This window comes from Spea bombifrons, chromosome 13 (genome assembly GCF_027358695.1).
Source record: "Spea bombifrons isolate aSpeBom1 chromosome 13, aSpeBom1.2.pri, whole genome shotgun sequence".
In the NCBI taxonomy this organism is placed as follows: domain Eukaryota; kingdom Metazoa; phylum Chordata; class Amphibia; order Anura; family Pelobatidae; genus Spea; species Spea bombifrons.
In genome coordinates this window covers 12,393,159-12,409,475 of record NC_071099.1, presented here as the reverse complement: position 1 = coordinate 12,409,475, position 16,317 = coordinate 12,393,159, and the positions used below count along the sequence as shown (strand labels likewise).

At 43.2% G+C, this 16,317-nt stretch overlaps 1 protein-coding gene across 1 annotated transcript; it reads right to left on the bottom strand.

Moving 5' to 3' along the window:
• Nucleotides 1-2,256: 2,256 nt before the first annotated feature.
• On the bottom strand, nucleotides 2,257-16,315 carry LOC128471630 (brefeldin A-inhibited guanine nucleotide-exchange protein 2-like). The gene is made up of 32 exons (XM_053453594.1): nucleotides 16,222-16,315; nucleotides 15,883-16,016; nucleotides 15,538-15,772; nucleotides 15,115-15,214; nucleotides 14,855-14,994; nucleotides 14,411-14,519; nucleotides 13,816-14,017; nucleotides 13,541-13,652; nucleotides 12,974-13,179; nucleotides 12,670-12,754; nucleotides 12,310-12,481; nucleotides 11,656-11,807; nucleotides 11,321-11,449; nucleotides 10,637-10,795; nucleotides 10,265-10,412; nucleotides 9,827-9,926; nucleotides 9,672-9,712; nucleotides 9,403-9,572; nucleotides 8,841-8,992; nucleotides 8,481-8,653; nucleotides 8,114-8,274; nucleotides 7,684-7,814; nucleotides 7,324-7,453; nucleotides 6,681-6,816; nucleotides 6,107-6,245; nucleotides 5,901-5,955; nucleotides 5,044-5,158; nucleotides 4,625-4,764; nucleotides 3,731-3,899; nucleotides 3,272-3,410; nucleotides 2,979-3,096; nucleotides 2,257-2,640 (listed from the first exon to the last, which is right to left on the bottom strand). The coding sequence occupies exons 1-32, from the start codon at nucleotides 16,309-16,311 to the stop codon at nucleotides 2,476-2,478; spliced, it is 4,407 nt and encodes a 1,468-aa protein (XP_053309569.1). The 5' UTR covers nucleotides 16,312-16,315; the 3' UTR covers nucleotides 2,257-2,475.
• Nucleotides 16,316-16,317: the final 2 nt, after the last annotated feature.

The window sequence follows — 16,317 nt, the reverse complement described above, 5'->3', positions numbered from 1 at the left end:
TTATCTCGGGACATTCAATCAACTACCTTGAGGCCATATTGAAAAAATGAAAAAACACACATCACCTTTAAAACTTTATTGATTTACCACCTGATTTAAAGCATGTGATTTCGATAACAGTATAATACATAGTATTTTACATAGAAAACTTTACATTTTTATATATATATATATCTCACCGTTTTCCAAAAATGTTTACATCTTGCAGGCAGAGGCTGCCGGTTTACAGATCAATTTATGGATAATTTATATTAGACGATAGAATTTATATATTTTAAACAGAAAGAAAACATTTTTACACGCAACAAACACGTATCAGAGACGGGGGGAATAACGCGAATAAATTCCTTATAGGTAGCTATACAGTGCTTGGTCTTCTTATAGATTTTATCACTGAAGTAATATTTCTCATGGACGTGGTGTGAAGGGTTAATGCCGAGTACTTGAGTAACAATATATAGAATACTCAGGCTATATAATACTAGCCAACCTTTTGTTGGAACCTTCTGGATGAATACACGGCATCCGCTCAAAGGATAAGGACTCGGATCGTGGGAACTTTGCCAATTGTGGAGAATAGATGCCAACTTTGAACAATCCATCCATCGTAAGAATCCTATTGCCAAAATATAGAACGGCAGCGGTATCCTCGACTGAGTTGTTGTGTCCCATGTACCGCGCTTTAACGCATTAAATATTTTAAGTGAAAACAAGATATTTTAAATCGTTTTTATTTTTTTTTCTAAATTAAAAAGAAAATCCTCTATCAAACGAATCTTCACGCGAGAACCTTTTTTTTTTTTATAATTAAAAAAAAAAATTACATGGTTCCACCCTCCTCCTTCCAATAATGTAACAATGCCAAAAAAAAATATTTCTGCTTCCATTCTAAATTATAATGGCAGCGCTCAAGCTACCTCAGCTGTCATCTGCTACAGAAACAAAATGGCCGCCCCCACGGCAATGTTTTTCCAGATCATTTTTATGTCGCGCGTCTTTGTAGCTGAGAAGCAAAGCCTTGGGGCAAATAGTTTTTATAAAATAGTTAAATTTTTCATCCCACTTAAAATTTATTTTTTAATTCTTGTATCAAGAAGCAGCAGATACCAAATAAATACAAAAAAAAAAAAAAAATAGCTATGGGGCTTACTTCCTAAACTAGGCTATAGACTTCTACATTTCCAGTATTCCCATAATCCCACACAGCACTAACTGATCCTCTTCCATTAAAGAATTAAAAATTATAAACCACCTACTATATACATTCATTTTAATAATACATTTTTCTTGGTTTTATTCTCATACATGCATCGGCAAAAACGGCAGCAGGGAGTAGAAACGAAGGGTAAACCAAAATGACATTTTTTGTCATGGCAATAATTTAACAGATAAAGCCATTTATGTGCTTATGCTTCCGGCGCCATGGTAACATGGTCAGTTGTGACTCCTTACATATAAAACCATAGAGATGCATTGTCCTCTCTATGGTCATTTCTAACAGGAAGTTAGACCGCCATTTTGCTATGGTACAGGAAGTAGAAACACAAGAAAGGGACTGTCTGCTATCCAACAGCACCAAAGCCGTTAGGGGCCCCGTAAAAGAAAATGGACTCTTACTTAATGAGTCAAAAACATTTTTCTTACCTTTTCTTACCTCACATTGAAAGTGTTAAAAAAAGAGGGGCTGCGATGAAGGCCGAGAGGGCCATAAAAACAACTTTACGCAGAGGCGCAAAATAAAAATCAGTTCACCCTTCTAAAAGCAAACATAACCCAAATAGTCCATTATTTTGAGAACAAAACAGTAAATTAAGAAAGGAATGTAATCCAGAACAGCCGCTGCCGATATGCATCTCGGTCGCCTACGCCACAGAATGGGTGACACGCTTCTCGCTCGTCAAGACTTGGCCTATTAATGCGCCTGCATTAGAATGAATGCGAAATGCGTCGCCCTGCCCCCCACTATTAATGTGCCTGCATTAGACTGAATGCGAAATGCGTCGCCCTTCCCTCTTCTGGCGGTGAAGGCCAGGTCAATTCATGTATCTGCATCAGAGCGGGCGCAAAACGCATCATGTTTCCCCTTCTCAAGAGCGGGCCAATTAATGTGTTATCGCACCTACATCAGAGTGGATGTGAAACGCGTCATCCTCCCCCTTCTCAAGACAAAAGCAAGGCCGGTTAATGAGCCTGCTTCAGCGAGTACGCAGAACGCGCCGTCTGTCCCTCTCCTCAATGGAAAGACCAGGCCAGATCATTTGTTAAAACCGTACTATATTTAAGAAAGGATTCTGGAGAACAAAGTGCCTTTTTTTTTTTTTGGATAATACAAATTCCGACCCCTTGACCTTCATGTCGAACACGGACTGTAGTGGAGACACGTGCTTAATTACCAGCGGTGGGCGCAGGCAGGATAGAGGGGCTCGAGTAACCGGTCTCTAGAAGCGCTACCGGGGGGGGGGAGCGTTCCGCACATCAACACGCGCCAGCTCCTTGCGGTCGCTCCGGAGGCGTCCAGACCTTGAAGACGACCCCGATGCGGAGGAAGAACTTGCGCAGCACGACACGCAGTTCCGGGATTAGGTCGAACTGCATGATTTCACAGAGGTGCGGGTAATACTTCGAAGCGTGAGCTTTAAACTTTAGAAGAGAAAAAAAAAAAAAAAAAAAAAAAACAAAACAATGAGACAGGGAAGACAATCTGCATCAATAGAGAGTTAAACGAAAACTAAACCCATGCAACCAGGTTCCACGGGGCCACGGCGCGCCCTTAAACCGTCGCTAATAACGAACATCCCGCATTACGGCTCCTACTGGCCCCAGGGGCAGAATAAATGCAGCTACCCCTAGTGGGAAACCCTGCACACCCATCGATGACTATCCTACGTCTTTGCCGGTGGCGCTCTCGGGCAGTTTATTAGAGGTAGTCGCGGTGAGAAGACTGTTAATGCGAGGCTCTGCTCCGGGCCCCGACGTACCTTGTCGTCGCTGACCCTCAGGGTTTTGGTTAGAAGCAGCAGCAGCAGGCTGGTCCAGGCCTCGCGGTGGCTCTCCGAATTCACCGTAATGAAGTAGGCAAGCGCCTCGCTGCACACGCTGAAAGACAAGCGGCGGAAAAACAGGATCAGCGACGTACCGCTGACATCAGAGATCCTCGGGACCAGCGTTCTGAGGTCACGCCGGAGAAAAGGAATTAACGCGCCGGCAGCCACCTCTGTCCCCTCGTGCCATTCACAAAATACAGCTATAAAGAAGAGAACGAGGTTCTTACTTTAAGAGTCTCTGCTCAATGTCACCCCAGGAGCCCCGGCGCTCCTCGTCCGTGTACATTCGGAAGAGGATTCGCAGGCAGCAGGCCAAGCTACTGGTCTCTTGCTTCAACAGATTGGGTTTGGATTTCCCTTTGAATCCTAGATATAAAGAAAAGCAATCATTTATAAAAATGGATATTTATTTTGGAGGGGGGGTAGGAACAGTAATTCAGGGAAGGGGGGGTTTGGGTTAAAATCACTGCGGTTTACCATCCGCACAAAACACACTGGGGGTTATTCAGACAGAGGCATTCCAAGGTTTCCAAGTTTGAAACGCGATTTCTGATGGAACGTTCCTGACAGCCTCTCCACTTGTTCCAACATAACAAAGCCACCGACGGTTCGTTAGTGAATGCGAGCGCCCCTGCCGTGTCCTTCCCGCCAGTTATAACCGAGCGAGCCTTTGTGACGGGTTTTACCTGCTCTCCATAGCGCGGTTCGCTGTTCGTTGTTGGAGTTAAAGGCTTTCGCAAATGAATGGGATTCGTGTAGACAGTCCAGGAGCTTGAAGAGGTGCTGCGTGGACATATATCTATACATCCCCTGCTCCTCGGAGTCTATATGTATCTCCTTCTCCAGGGCGTCTCTCTGCATGGGCAGAACGGTAATACGTTAATCTCGAGTGCTCCAATATCATCAAGTCTGATACTTTTCTACACATCAAGAATGATTCATAAAAACACAGATATACAAATATTCCTATTATATACACTACCATTCAAAGGTTTGACATCACTGAGTTGTTTTCATGGAAAACAAGGACATTTCTTGCAAAAGGGTTTCTAACCATCAATTATCCTTTTAAACTTAAACGGATCAGCAAACACAACGTGTCATTGGAATACAGGAGTGATGGGAGTGATAAAGGGTCATTGGAACACAGGAGTGATGGGAGTGATAAAGGGCCATTGGAACACAGGAGTGATGGGAGTGATAAAGGGCCTTTGGAACACGGGAGTGATGGGAGTGATAAAGGGCCTCTGCGCCTATAAAGAGATTCCATTACAAATCAGCCGATTCCAGTTACAATGGTCATTTACAACATTAACCCCGTCTGCACTGGATTTCTGATCCATTTCATGTTATTTTAATGGACAAAATTCGCTTTTCTTTCAAAACCAAGGACATTTCTAGGTGACCCCAAACTTTTGAACAGTTGCGTATATTGAAAAGTTAAAAAGTTATTTTTAACACTTTACAGCTTGCTTAAAACAGATATCTAGGGAAACATCGGGAACAAAACACATAACAAGCATTGTACCTTACCCGAGGAGCTTACAGTCTAATTTACAAAGTCAGGGAGGCCTGCTCACCTGCGCAGCGGCAAAATGCTCGGCGTCTTCCTTCTTGCTGGTTGCCGGATAAAACACGATGTTATCGATGGTCTGGATCAGCTCCAGCTGCACCACACATTTAATGAGAAGCCCGGCGAACAGCTTCTGGTCCGCCATTCCTAAACAACCCCGAGAAACGCAGAGTTCAAAAACAGCGGCCGGCCTTCTCTACCGGCCAGACCTTCAGAGTATAAATAACCAACGTGTTTAAAGGGACACTCCATTACTTTGTAATCAAAAGGAAGAGGCAAGTACATATTCTGCCAAATCCCGCCATGCATTTCCAACGTGGGTCCAGATGAGATTTTAAAGGGACCATAGAGCTATCCTATGCATTAAAGAGCACACGATGGCCTGAGCGTCCCTTTAATACTCGCTAATGCACGCAGTCTGCTTACTTTCACTGGATTTCCCTCTCCAGTTCTCCTCCGTGGTGTTGGACACTTGGCTGTGGGCTCTGTCAGACGGATTCCGATCGATGCTGCTGTTAGACTGTCGATCAATATCTAGATCCTGAGACACAAAGACCGTCACATGTGTAGAGCAGTTCGGGGGTCTACACACAGGTTTCCTTTCATATATATATATATAAGCTCTGTGTAGTGCAGTGTCAATAACCTATTCTATATGCTCCTATTTTAACCAGATAACCGGGGTTTCTAGTACATACACGACTGCTGAAACTGTTCAAAAGTTTGGGGTCACTTAGCTGTTTTAATGGAAACGAGGACATTTCTGGCTGTAACATAATTACAAAAGGGTTTCTAACCATCAATCAACCTTGTAAACTTAAACTTGGATCAGCGAACACAACGTGCCATTGGAACACAGGAGTGATGGGAGTGATAAAGGGCCATTGGGACACAGGAGTGATGGGAGTGATAAAGGGCCGTTGGAACACAGGAGTGATGGGAGTGATAAAGGGCCTCTGTATGCATATGAAGAGATTCCAATAAAAATCATCCGTTTCCAACTACAGTCGTCATTTACTATAGCCTGTGCTGGATTTCTGACCAATTTCAATTATTTTAAAAGGACAAAATCTGCTTTTCTTTCAAAAAGAAGGAGATTCCTAAGTGACCCCAAACTTTTGAACAGCCGTGTGTATGTTGCTTCTTTTAAATTTGCAAACATCGTTATATAAGTTTATTTAAGGCAACTATAGAAGATATGATTTGGGGAAAGCGACCAATTATATTTATAAGTTGCATATATTTATTCCAGCAGAGAATTAGGTTTAGATGAAATAACTTACATAGCGTTTCTCGGACGTATCGTCTTCCGTTCCAGACGGTCTCCACGTTAATAACCTGGTACAGTAACAAAAAAATGAAACCTTTTATACTTTTATCAATGTGAACAATAAGATGGCTCTGTACCGGCAAACATGATTTCTGATACATTGCAGGAAAAATTACAGGAATAAAAGATAAAAATTTGACAAAAAAAAAATAAACTTACACGCTAGGAATGGTAGTTTTAAAGATGTCCAGCATACAGTCACATGTCTGATTCCAAACTTTGGGGCTAAACTTCTCTCCGTTCAAAATCACTAAGTTTTCCAGGCAGTTGGTACCGGATCGGGCCAACTGCTCATTATCTGCGAAGCACGAGAAATAGAATTATGTTAAATAAAACATGTGCCCCCCCCCATAATAAATTACTAATTCCTGGAGTAGCCAAGGACAAATAAAACCTGAAGTGTATTCAGCCGCTAACGTAGGATTAAAACCCCAACAAGGCAAAAGTAAAAAAGCAAGAAAAATTACACGACAAAAAAAATAAAATAAACTATGATTGGAATTTATCAAATTATACTAAAAGAGAAAATCATGTATTTTGGTGTCCGCATCTCTTTGTCTTATGATCAGAGTGAGGCAGGAATACCGAGAGCGCCGTGATTGGCTGGTCACATGACCAGCGATGGCTGTATCGGGTTGTAAGGCTGTCCGTTTCACGATACCCGCCGCATACGTAAAGGCGCGATAATGACTGTATGAAACACGGATGAAAGCACTCGCACGGCCGTACACACCTTGTTTCACGCACCAGTGTAACTGCGTGAGGATATCAGCAAGGAGAACGTCGCTTAAGGGCTCATAGAACTGGGTAAACACATCGCAGATAGCGTAAAGCGCGTGGTTACACGTGGTGGTCATCCATTCAGACTTCTGGAACGACAAGAAAAAAAAAAAGCGCTATGGAAGACTTAATATTACATCATAAGTGAAAATACATCACCGGCGTAAGGCATTTGCCGAAAGGAACCCCACTGTTACCGAGTCCGCAGACCCGAACCTTCCATTCGGTGCATCCAGAGAAGCTTAAAAGGGATCTGTCTCCTTCCCAGCTTTCAGGATCAATAAATGTAAATGCTCTCCCCCCGCCCCTTACGGGCTGCTTGGACCAATCAAGAACAAGCAACAACTTAATAGGCAAGAGATAACACGACGGGGAGAAATACTACTACAGATTCTAAGAGCAGGACCTGAAGCTGACTGCTCCATAGTCTACACATAAGGTATAGATATGCTATATGCTATGTTTAATATGGAATACGGTAGAATGTGCGGCGATATATGACAGCGCTATTTACAACAATAATAAATAAAAAATAATTTTAATAATGATAAATAATAAATAATGATAATATCTCTGCTTTAAATCCGTTCTCTCACCTCTGTTTGCTGCTCTGGGAGTTTCATGTTGTCGAAAATTCGGAACACGATTCGGAAAAGGTCGTGCCACCAATGGTTCTCAAAGGTATGGCCATAGCTCTTCATGATCTCAAACATCACGGTAAGGCCTCTGGGGGAAAAGCAAGGCAAAAAAATACTTTTCAAACACCCTTTTTATTATGTTGTCTAAAATCAATATTTTTACATACAATTACACTTTAGCCGCAGGTACAAAGACAATAACTGCCGGGTCTGCGGCGGGATCTAAATGTTTTATTATTCACAGCTCCCGGCTACATGGATTTCCTTAAGACCCTCGACACAGATCTTACGTCGTGTGAGCGATAATCACGCGCTTACCGTGTCCTCACATCCAGTTTGCATCTGTTAATAACGCAGGAAAGTTCAAACAATATAGGAAACCATCCTCGCACCCAAACCCGGTCGCCAGGAGCCACGTTCATATCGTCACTGGTGTATTCCCTCAGCGCCTAAAGCCCAAAAAGAGCAGCCGGGTCATCAACAACAAGGGGTTAACCGTCCGAATACTAAACTGCCGGGGCATTAAAGACTAGATGGACCATATAGACACAAAATTACCGGTAACTAAATATATATTTGCACAGAATAAGATCTTGATTACCGGATCTGTTCTAAGCACAAGACACAGAATAAAATGTATTAAATAATCATAGAAACAGTTAAATTATTTTAAATGAGGTTTTTTTTGCTATTGGCATGCATTACGAGACGGGACCACCTGCGTATAAGTTTAATGCGTTCTTCTTACCTGCGGCTTTTCGGAGACGTACTTGGCGCAATAGCGGATCAGGCGGATGGCCTCCATGCTGGTGTCCGGGAACGACGCGTTGCAGGCGAATTCCGACAAACACTTCACCGCGTCCTGGAAAGAATCTATTGCTGCGGGGAAGTGATGCTGGAACACATTTACTGAGGAGAGACAAAAAAAAAAAATATACGGTATATATATATATTACTCGTAACAGAATATATAAGAAAAGATAAAATACCTCTATTGCAAAATGTCATAAAATTTAAAAATGTGCTGTTTGGGCAGCCGCAATTTCCCAGAAACCTCTGGAGCCGAGGTGGCTTTTGGGGAAATCCTTGCCATAATAAATAAAAGGGATGCTCACCAACAATATGGCTGACGTTCTGAAAGGTGAGCTCCACGATATTCCCGTTATGGTCCGCGGCCGCTTGGTAGAACACGGCAAAGATATTCTTCCACCCAGAGCGAATGTTGCCGGCCTGAGAGTTCACCATCTGCGCAATGCAGCGAATGACCATATCCCGAATAGTGGGAGACCTTTATGATAACACAGGAGAGATACGATGTAAGATCAGGGGGCCCCGTCGGGTCCACCTCCAGCTGACTACTTATCTCGGGGGAACTACAAGCTAGGTGAGCTCAACAGCTGGAAAGCCGCGAGCATCATCAGCTGGAAAGCCGCGAGCATCATCAGGGCAGATAATAATGGTATGATCCACTACACCTGTTCTTCTTCATGATGTGCTCAAAGGGCCTTAGGAAATCCTTCTGGAAGCGGAAGTTGGCCAGCTCATCTTTCTCAAGGAACTTCATGGACAGCTGGCGCAGAGAATCCACGGCAAAGATAGCGACATCTTCATTGGGGTTGCAGCCAACCTGACCACCAGAAACAGGAAAAAAGCACAGGTTATTCATTTAAAAATATGTTTTAACCCCCCCCCCAAGGTGGGTATACGCTACAGGGCTCGCTTGGCTGTAGTAACCTAGAGCAGACTTTTAAATGTGGGACCTCGGTTACCATGGGGGGCTTTTAATCAGCATTGACATGGAAGAGATAGTTTGATCCACCTGGCAGATCCTGAACAGACTTTGGAAAGCTCCGCCATTTACTGCCCTTAACTACAGGTGGCAGCAGAGAGCCGATCTGATCTCCTTTCTACGTGCATCAGAATTAACATGATTCTTAAGGGTTTTAACACGTTTTCGTTGTATTTTACGACGTGACATCAGATAACAGAAAGCCCCCCACATTTTCGTGGAAGTTGAACGCTTTCCTTAGCGGGCACCTTGTTGAAGTGATCACCAATGACTTGCCAGATCCTGGACCACTGCAAGCGGATTCGATTCATGTTATAGTAAGAGATCTCTACGATCTTCTGCAAGCTGAACATGCGCGGGTGGTGTACGGAGGCCAGCTCATCCATAGACACGGCACACAGCCAGCGGACGAAGTCAACTAAAAGACAAAAAGACACACAATGGAAATGGCAAGATCACTTCATGGGTTCTGATTAAGCCTGTATGTATATACACATGTGTATGTTTTTAATCCTACCGATTGCGTTTCCGTCCAGCCTGGTGGATCCAGTGAATATCCTGCAAAAAAAAAAAAAAAAAATAAAAAAAAAAGGGAAACATATGTTTATCTTTTTTGTTTTATCTCGGCATCAATAATTCATACGTTTATAACGTAACTCCAACAAACCCCACCTGTCTACGGCTACGACCACACTCTGCGAGCTGGTTTCCCCAACTGACTCCTGAATGCTGGCCATCTGCTTCTTATCAACTCCGCCGCCGACGAGCGTGCCTGGGGGGGGGGGACAATACGGCGAAAGCCTGTTAGCGATAATAACGAGAAATACACACATGCCAGGAAAGCGCCCCAAAAATAATGTTGGGCCCCTGGCATTTAAAAAAGTATAAAGGGTCACAAATAACTTTGAAAGCACAACGTTCATCGCCATCAAACAACATGAGCTGGATGAAGGAAGAGGTGGGACACTTCAAAGATCTCCATGTCCCAGTCAAGGGGTAGCCAAACCCGGACTTGGGCACATTTATAACTTATGCGACAGCGTTACCAAAGTAGCCATTTCCGGTTAATATGCCCTCATAAAATCAAAAAGTACACAGAAAGGTTCTCACTTAATCCCAGCCCCATGAACTCCTCTCCGCCAGACGTGTAGCTCTTTATGCTTCCTTCTCGGTCGCGGCCGGTTCCCGAAATGTAACGGGTCTTCACACCCGTTCCAATGAGCTGAGCGAGCTCCAGCTGGCTGATACACTTCAAAATCTACATTTGGGGAAAATTATAAAAAGGCAATAATACACAAAATACAGTAATGATGCAGATCGTGAGCACAAGCCGTTTAGGTGGCAGATCCCACCATATTACAGGCAACCCGTAGCTATATGTCCGTCTAGTTAAAGCACACGCGACGCAGGTGGTGACATCACATCATGTATAAGTATTTGCTCATCGCCCCCGACTACTTAAGTCTCGGGAGCCGCTCGTACCTCGTGCCAGGAATTTCCGAGGTAGTTTCCGTCCGTGTGAGCCACGGTGATCAGAGTCTTGATGGTGTCTATGTTCTTCTGCTTCATTTCGGTGATGCTGGAGCTGGCCGTCAGCAGCGAAAAGCGGGCGAGCGCCTGCACGTAAGCATCTCTTTCAAGCTGCGCAAGAAACGGGGAACAAACAATAAAAATGAGATAAACATAATATAATCACAATAAGGCAACACCAAACCATCGCTTGAAAGAAAGATCTTCATTGTTTATATTATCAGAAGATCAGAATAGGGGAAATAAAATACATTTTAACAAGTCCGTTCAATTCCGAATGAAGTCGCACCAAAGGGATGGAAATTCAAAGGCGTTCTGATTTCTTTCAGCAAGTGACAGAGGCTTTATATTTCTGATGCTATATTGAGGGACTATAAGTAAAGTGTGACTTACTATGAAAAAATACATTTATTGATGGTTGGGGGGGTTCTTGATGAATTAAGAATTCCTGTGTTTTGGACTGTTGAGGGCACTGCGGCCACAAGTGCATATTTTTGAAGAAACCTTTCAATTCATCAGGGTGCACACTTAAATTATTTAATTCGACTCAGCAAATGATGGGACATATATTCCCATCATCCAGTTTTGTATTGCACCAGCGATCCATGCGCGCGAATGCACCGCGAGGTTGCTGACCTGCATGCCAAAGATGCAGGCGATTCGGATGGCGCATCGAATCCCTTCCAGGCACAGTCCCGCCACCTCGTTGTCATCGCAGTTCTGCAGCCCAATGCTATAGGCGGCCAGCAGCGGCGTCCACACAAGCTGCAGGAAATTAAATCGGCTCAAATCAGATTAAGTCAATAAAAAGTAAGAAAAAAAAACAAAAAAACCAACTACCCAATTTCCTAGGTACATCCCTTGCTTATAACTTGCAAACCAGTAGATCGCTGGTTAGGTAGAGGTGATCAATGCCATATGGCCCCTATATACTATATACGGTACAGCCCCGCCGGAGAGATCATACGTACTTTAAACATTGGCCTGACATGATCCAGATGCGTGGCGCTGGTAAACGGGGCTTTGGCGTGGCTCACGGCCTCCATCAGGGCCTTAGCCGTCTTCGCCATTTGTTCCATCTCCATATTGTACAATAACCGTCTCTGCTTCTCGCTGGCGACACCTAATCCGGGAAACCACAAACACGTCTTAAAGAACGTGGAGTATAACGAGAAAGCGGACAATGTCGATGCCGTGACGGTAACATGGTAAACATATGTCTTCATAACGCTTCAGGGGTTATAACCCAGGACTCAAGTTTAAATCTGAAGCAATGTTGTGGTCTGGCTCAACACACAGACTTTGACTGGTAGACAACGAATGTAAGAAGGTTGTATTTTTTTTTTTTTTCATATCATCCAATAATTTAAAAAAAAAACAAAAAAAAAAAACTAAATTAATAGAAATTATCAATATTGAAATATAAACCCACAACCCTAAATGTTACTATAGGGAAGGGGTCTGATAGGAGAAAAAACAGCCAGCAGATACCGGGATGGGCCCATATCACCTTAATGGCTTTTCCTCAAATTAAAAGCATGGAGCTCCACCAGCACCCAACGCCAATCATTACAGCGGCTAAACGATAACTCATTACTAAACGCTCAAGCTCGCCATACTCGTACTCGGTTTGGAGGATTTGGTCGCGATTGTAAACTCTTTGGTCTCCTTCATGGCAATTTTCTTGTCTTCGATCTCGTCGAAGATGGCAGACAGGTATTCCTCGGGGAGGTCTTTGCTGTCATTGATGCCTCTGTTCATTTTGATGTACTGCTCCTTCGTCATTTTATTCTTTACCTGGATAACAAATGAAAACACAAATTACAAAATAATATATATATATATATATATATACACACACACACACACACACACACACATTATATATATATATATATATATATATATATATATATATATATATATATATATATATACACATAAATATAAAATCATAAGTCTGTCCCTCTCAGCAGACGGTATACCTGAGGACTGTGAAGGTCCGTCGTTAACATTATAATGGAATACGCCAAGACGTACGCTGTGTCCGCGCAAGCGAACATGGTTTGCCTATAAATGAAAGACAACAAACGCGTGAGAAACCCAACCAGGGGTCCATTTCCTAACTAAAGCCCTCTTGAGCCAGACCGACAAAGCCTGGAACCCGCTCGTGATAAGAGTCTTAATAAGAGCCAAGGAGATGCCTAAAAACTTGGAGTTTTAACAATTTCCTTAAATCCAAGTATTACACCAGAACATTTATCGCCCTTTTTCATCTCTTCATCTTACCTCTGATTACATTCCAAATACCGAGCAGCAAATTTCTCCATAAGCCTATCGATCTTCTGCGCTTCTCCGGGGAGACGGAAGCCTTCGAGAAACATGCGCAGAGCGGACACGAAATCCCTGTCGCAGAAGTCAAGCTGGTCCACGTAGGCATACATCACCTCGCGGTTAAAGCGATTGTTTTCTCCCAGAAACTCCCCTATCTGAGTCTACAGAACCAAAAAAAGTACAAAATGATAAAAAAAAAAAACTCAAGTGAACGTCTGACCGGCCCTCAAAACCTAAACGTATGAGAATGTTAATGGGGAAGGAGTCTTTCCAGAGCAAGGGCCTTGCTAATTATCCTGCTAAACTATCATTTAAATGTTTAATAATAATAATAATAATAATATTTAATTCATATTTAAATAAATTAAAAAAGTATAAAACCGTGAAAAAACTATGCACAAAGATTTTTAAGCAGAATTTCATTTTTTGATTTCCAATTAATTAAGTTAAATTACAATTACTAAAGAGCAAGATATTTTGATGGCGTGCGATTCACAGATAGGACGGAACGAACATGCTTACAAAATCCAGACGGTCCTCTTGGTGCAGGAACTGAGCGATGTCCTGGGGCGCGGAGCCAAGCATCCCCTGCTCCTGTAGGAACTGAACTCCTCTTTTTGGCTTCTTGTTAAATCTAAGAGAATATTTAAATTCTCCTTAAGCATGGCGAAGACCAGGAACACCGGGGGGCATCTACCGACTTCCTATACGGTTATCCTAAACAGCACTACAGATCTATTCATTAAATTCACAATATAAGATTCCGTGCGATATAAGACAGGGTACCGGATACTCACAACTCTATGCCGTGCTCGATAATTTCCTTCTGCTGCTTTATGACTTCGCACTGCTCCGGGTCGTCTGCGACGGACGCCTGGGTGCTGAAGCTACCGATTCCCGAAGATACAGTCGAATCCAAAGAGCTGGCGCTGCTCCGGCGCCCTAATATTTCAGGGGTCTTATTTTCGCTGCTTTCCACATCAGAGTTCTTTTCCTGGCCTTAAAGACACAAGAAAAGACACAGAAGTCATCGAATCTTCACAATGCGTTATAACAAGGGATTTAGCATACACAAAAAGAGAGGTTGGAATGCAGCACTCAGCAGTGAAATGGTGCACGAGCCAGGGTACCACCAAGTCCCTCAATAAATCCAAAATAAAGAAGCAGAGGCTCAGCACTTCAAATAATAAGGTGAGTTTATTTCACACAGGCAACGTTTCGACGCACAGGTCTTTCTCAAGCCTTGAGAAAGACCTGTGCGTCGAAACGTTGCCTGTGTGAAATAAACTCACCTTATTATTTGAAGTGCTGAGCCTCTGCTTCTTTATTTTGGATAACAAGGGATTTGGCGTCAGCAAACCTTTCGCTGCTCAAAACACAGCGGCTGCTTACCGAGATGGGACTGATGGTTAGGATTCACGTACAGGTCTTTGCTCCATTCCACCATACACTTCAGTATGGACACCAGGCACTCCAATCCTTTCTTCCGGAGGCTGATCTCCTAAACGTGCAACATAAACAATGTTTAGGGTCAAATACAGGCTGGCTTAATGACTATGACCTGCATCTAAACCGTCCAACCGGATTTCTTGGTCATACCAGCAATTAAGGACCATCAAAACCATTTTGGGTTGTTCCTTATGTGTCGTGCCATAGTTGTCCCCCCCAACACACCACCGCTAGGGAGTTTTTGACTAAAGAGCCACTGGTTTGGGTCATTACGACTTTATCTTGAGAACTGTGAAAGCTCCACTAGAATACAGGGCCTTCTATACACTTTGCCAACGCGTTTTGCTTCTTTATAATAATAAAGCGCGAGCTCACGCATGTTCTCACCTGTAAAGGCGTCATCCCAAGCTCGTGACCGCTTCTCCCCTGGGCAATTTTAGATAAATCGCTAACAAGCCGTTCAAATATATTGGCCGCGTTCAAATCACAGTCGTAGTTAACGTAGATGTCCACCACACACTGGGCATCTGGAGAAAGAGAGAAAATCAAGTTTTGCCTTCCTATGATGGCGTCGCTGGCTGCGTAAATTTCCATTTTCTTAATAAAATTCATAACAAAATTATATATAAATGCATTGAACCCGATACCTGCGCAAATCCTCGTCAAAGTCTGAATGACCATCCATTTATGTTCAAAGGAACTTGAGGGCGTCTCCAAAATATTTAAGAAGATTTCTTTGAAAAACACCTTTGCAAAAGAAAAAAGAAAAAAAGGGGGAGAGAAAAAAAGAAATAGTGAAAGTTAAAAATAGACAAATTTGGAAAGCTGAGATCTACACCAGGCGATAATTAAAGTTTAATTACTCTGATCACGCAAACCATTGACTGCACTCTCTAGAGCGTTAAGCAACTTAACCTTAGCAGATCTGTCTTTCTATTCTTTCCTCTGAAGGTTTAATCACACAACAAAAATAACGTAAACTTTTAAGGTATTTTCACAAATACGACGCTTTTCCTCCCCGCGACGCGCCAACGTATAATCATGACGGACGGCGGCCTTGGAGGACTTACCTCGACCTGCATTTTTAAATGCTTTTTAAAGTTTGACAGCAAACTGAGGAATATAGCGAGGGAGAGCTCGAAGACGTCCGGCACGGAGGACACGCCGTTCTTGGACAGCGCCACGCACAGGTACTGCTTGATGGCGTTGATGAACATTTCGTGGGTTCGGAACACCGGGCCGGCGTTCTGCAACACGGAGAGGAGAAGCTGCAGGGAGATCACTTTGGAGCGTAGCTCGTGAGACCTGGGAGAAGACGACACAGAAAGCTTCGGTCAACCTAACCTAAGAGGCATCTGACGGGCAGCCAGCGGTGTCCATCTCACGGCGGGAGAGGTTTTGGTGACCGCACTCACTTGGGATCCGGAGGTCCATCTCCTAGGGGTTTCATTGAAAGTTTGCAGAGGGATCGGAATACAAGAAAGGCGTCTTTCTGGAGAACGTGAGAGAATCTAGCACCAGTTTGCTGACCGTGCATAGAATCGGATTCCTACACAATAAAAAATTTACATTATTACACGTCCTGTATTATTTATTTTTATATTATATATATTATTTTATTTACTATAAGGGGAGAGATAACTTTCACACTTTATGAAACAGATTTAAACCTAACGGCCAAACTAATACAACGCGGCTCTTAAGTTTGGAAATCTCGTGCAAACCAAAGGCGAGGAAGCTGCTTAAATCAGTACCAAGTTATCCGTAGAAGACACAGATTGCCCGTCGTCTGCAATCCCATTAGCCTGAACTATTTCTGGAGGAGGCTCCTCCGCTTCAGACATTGCTGC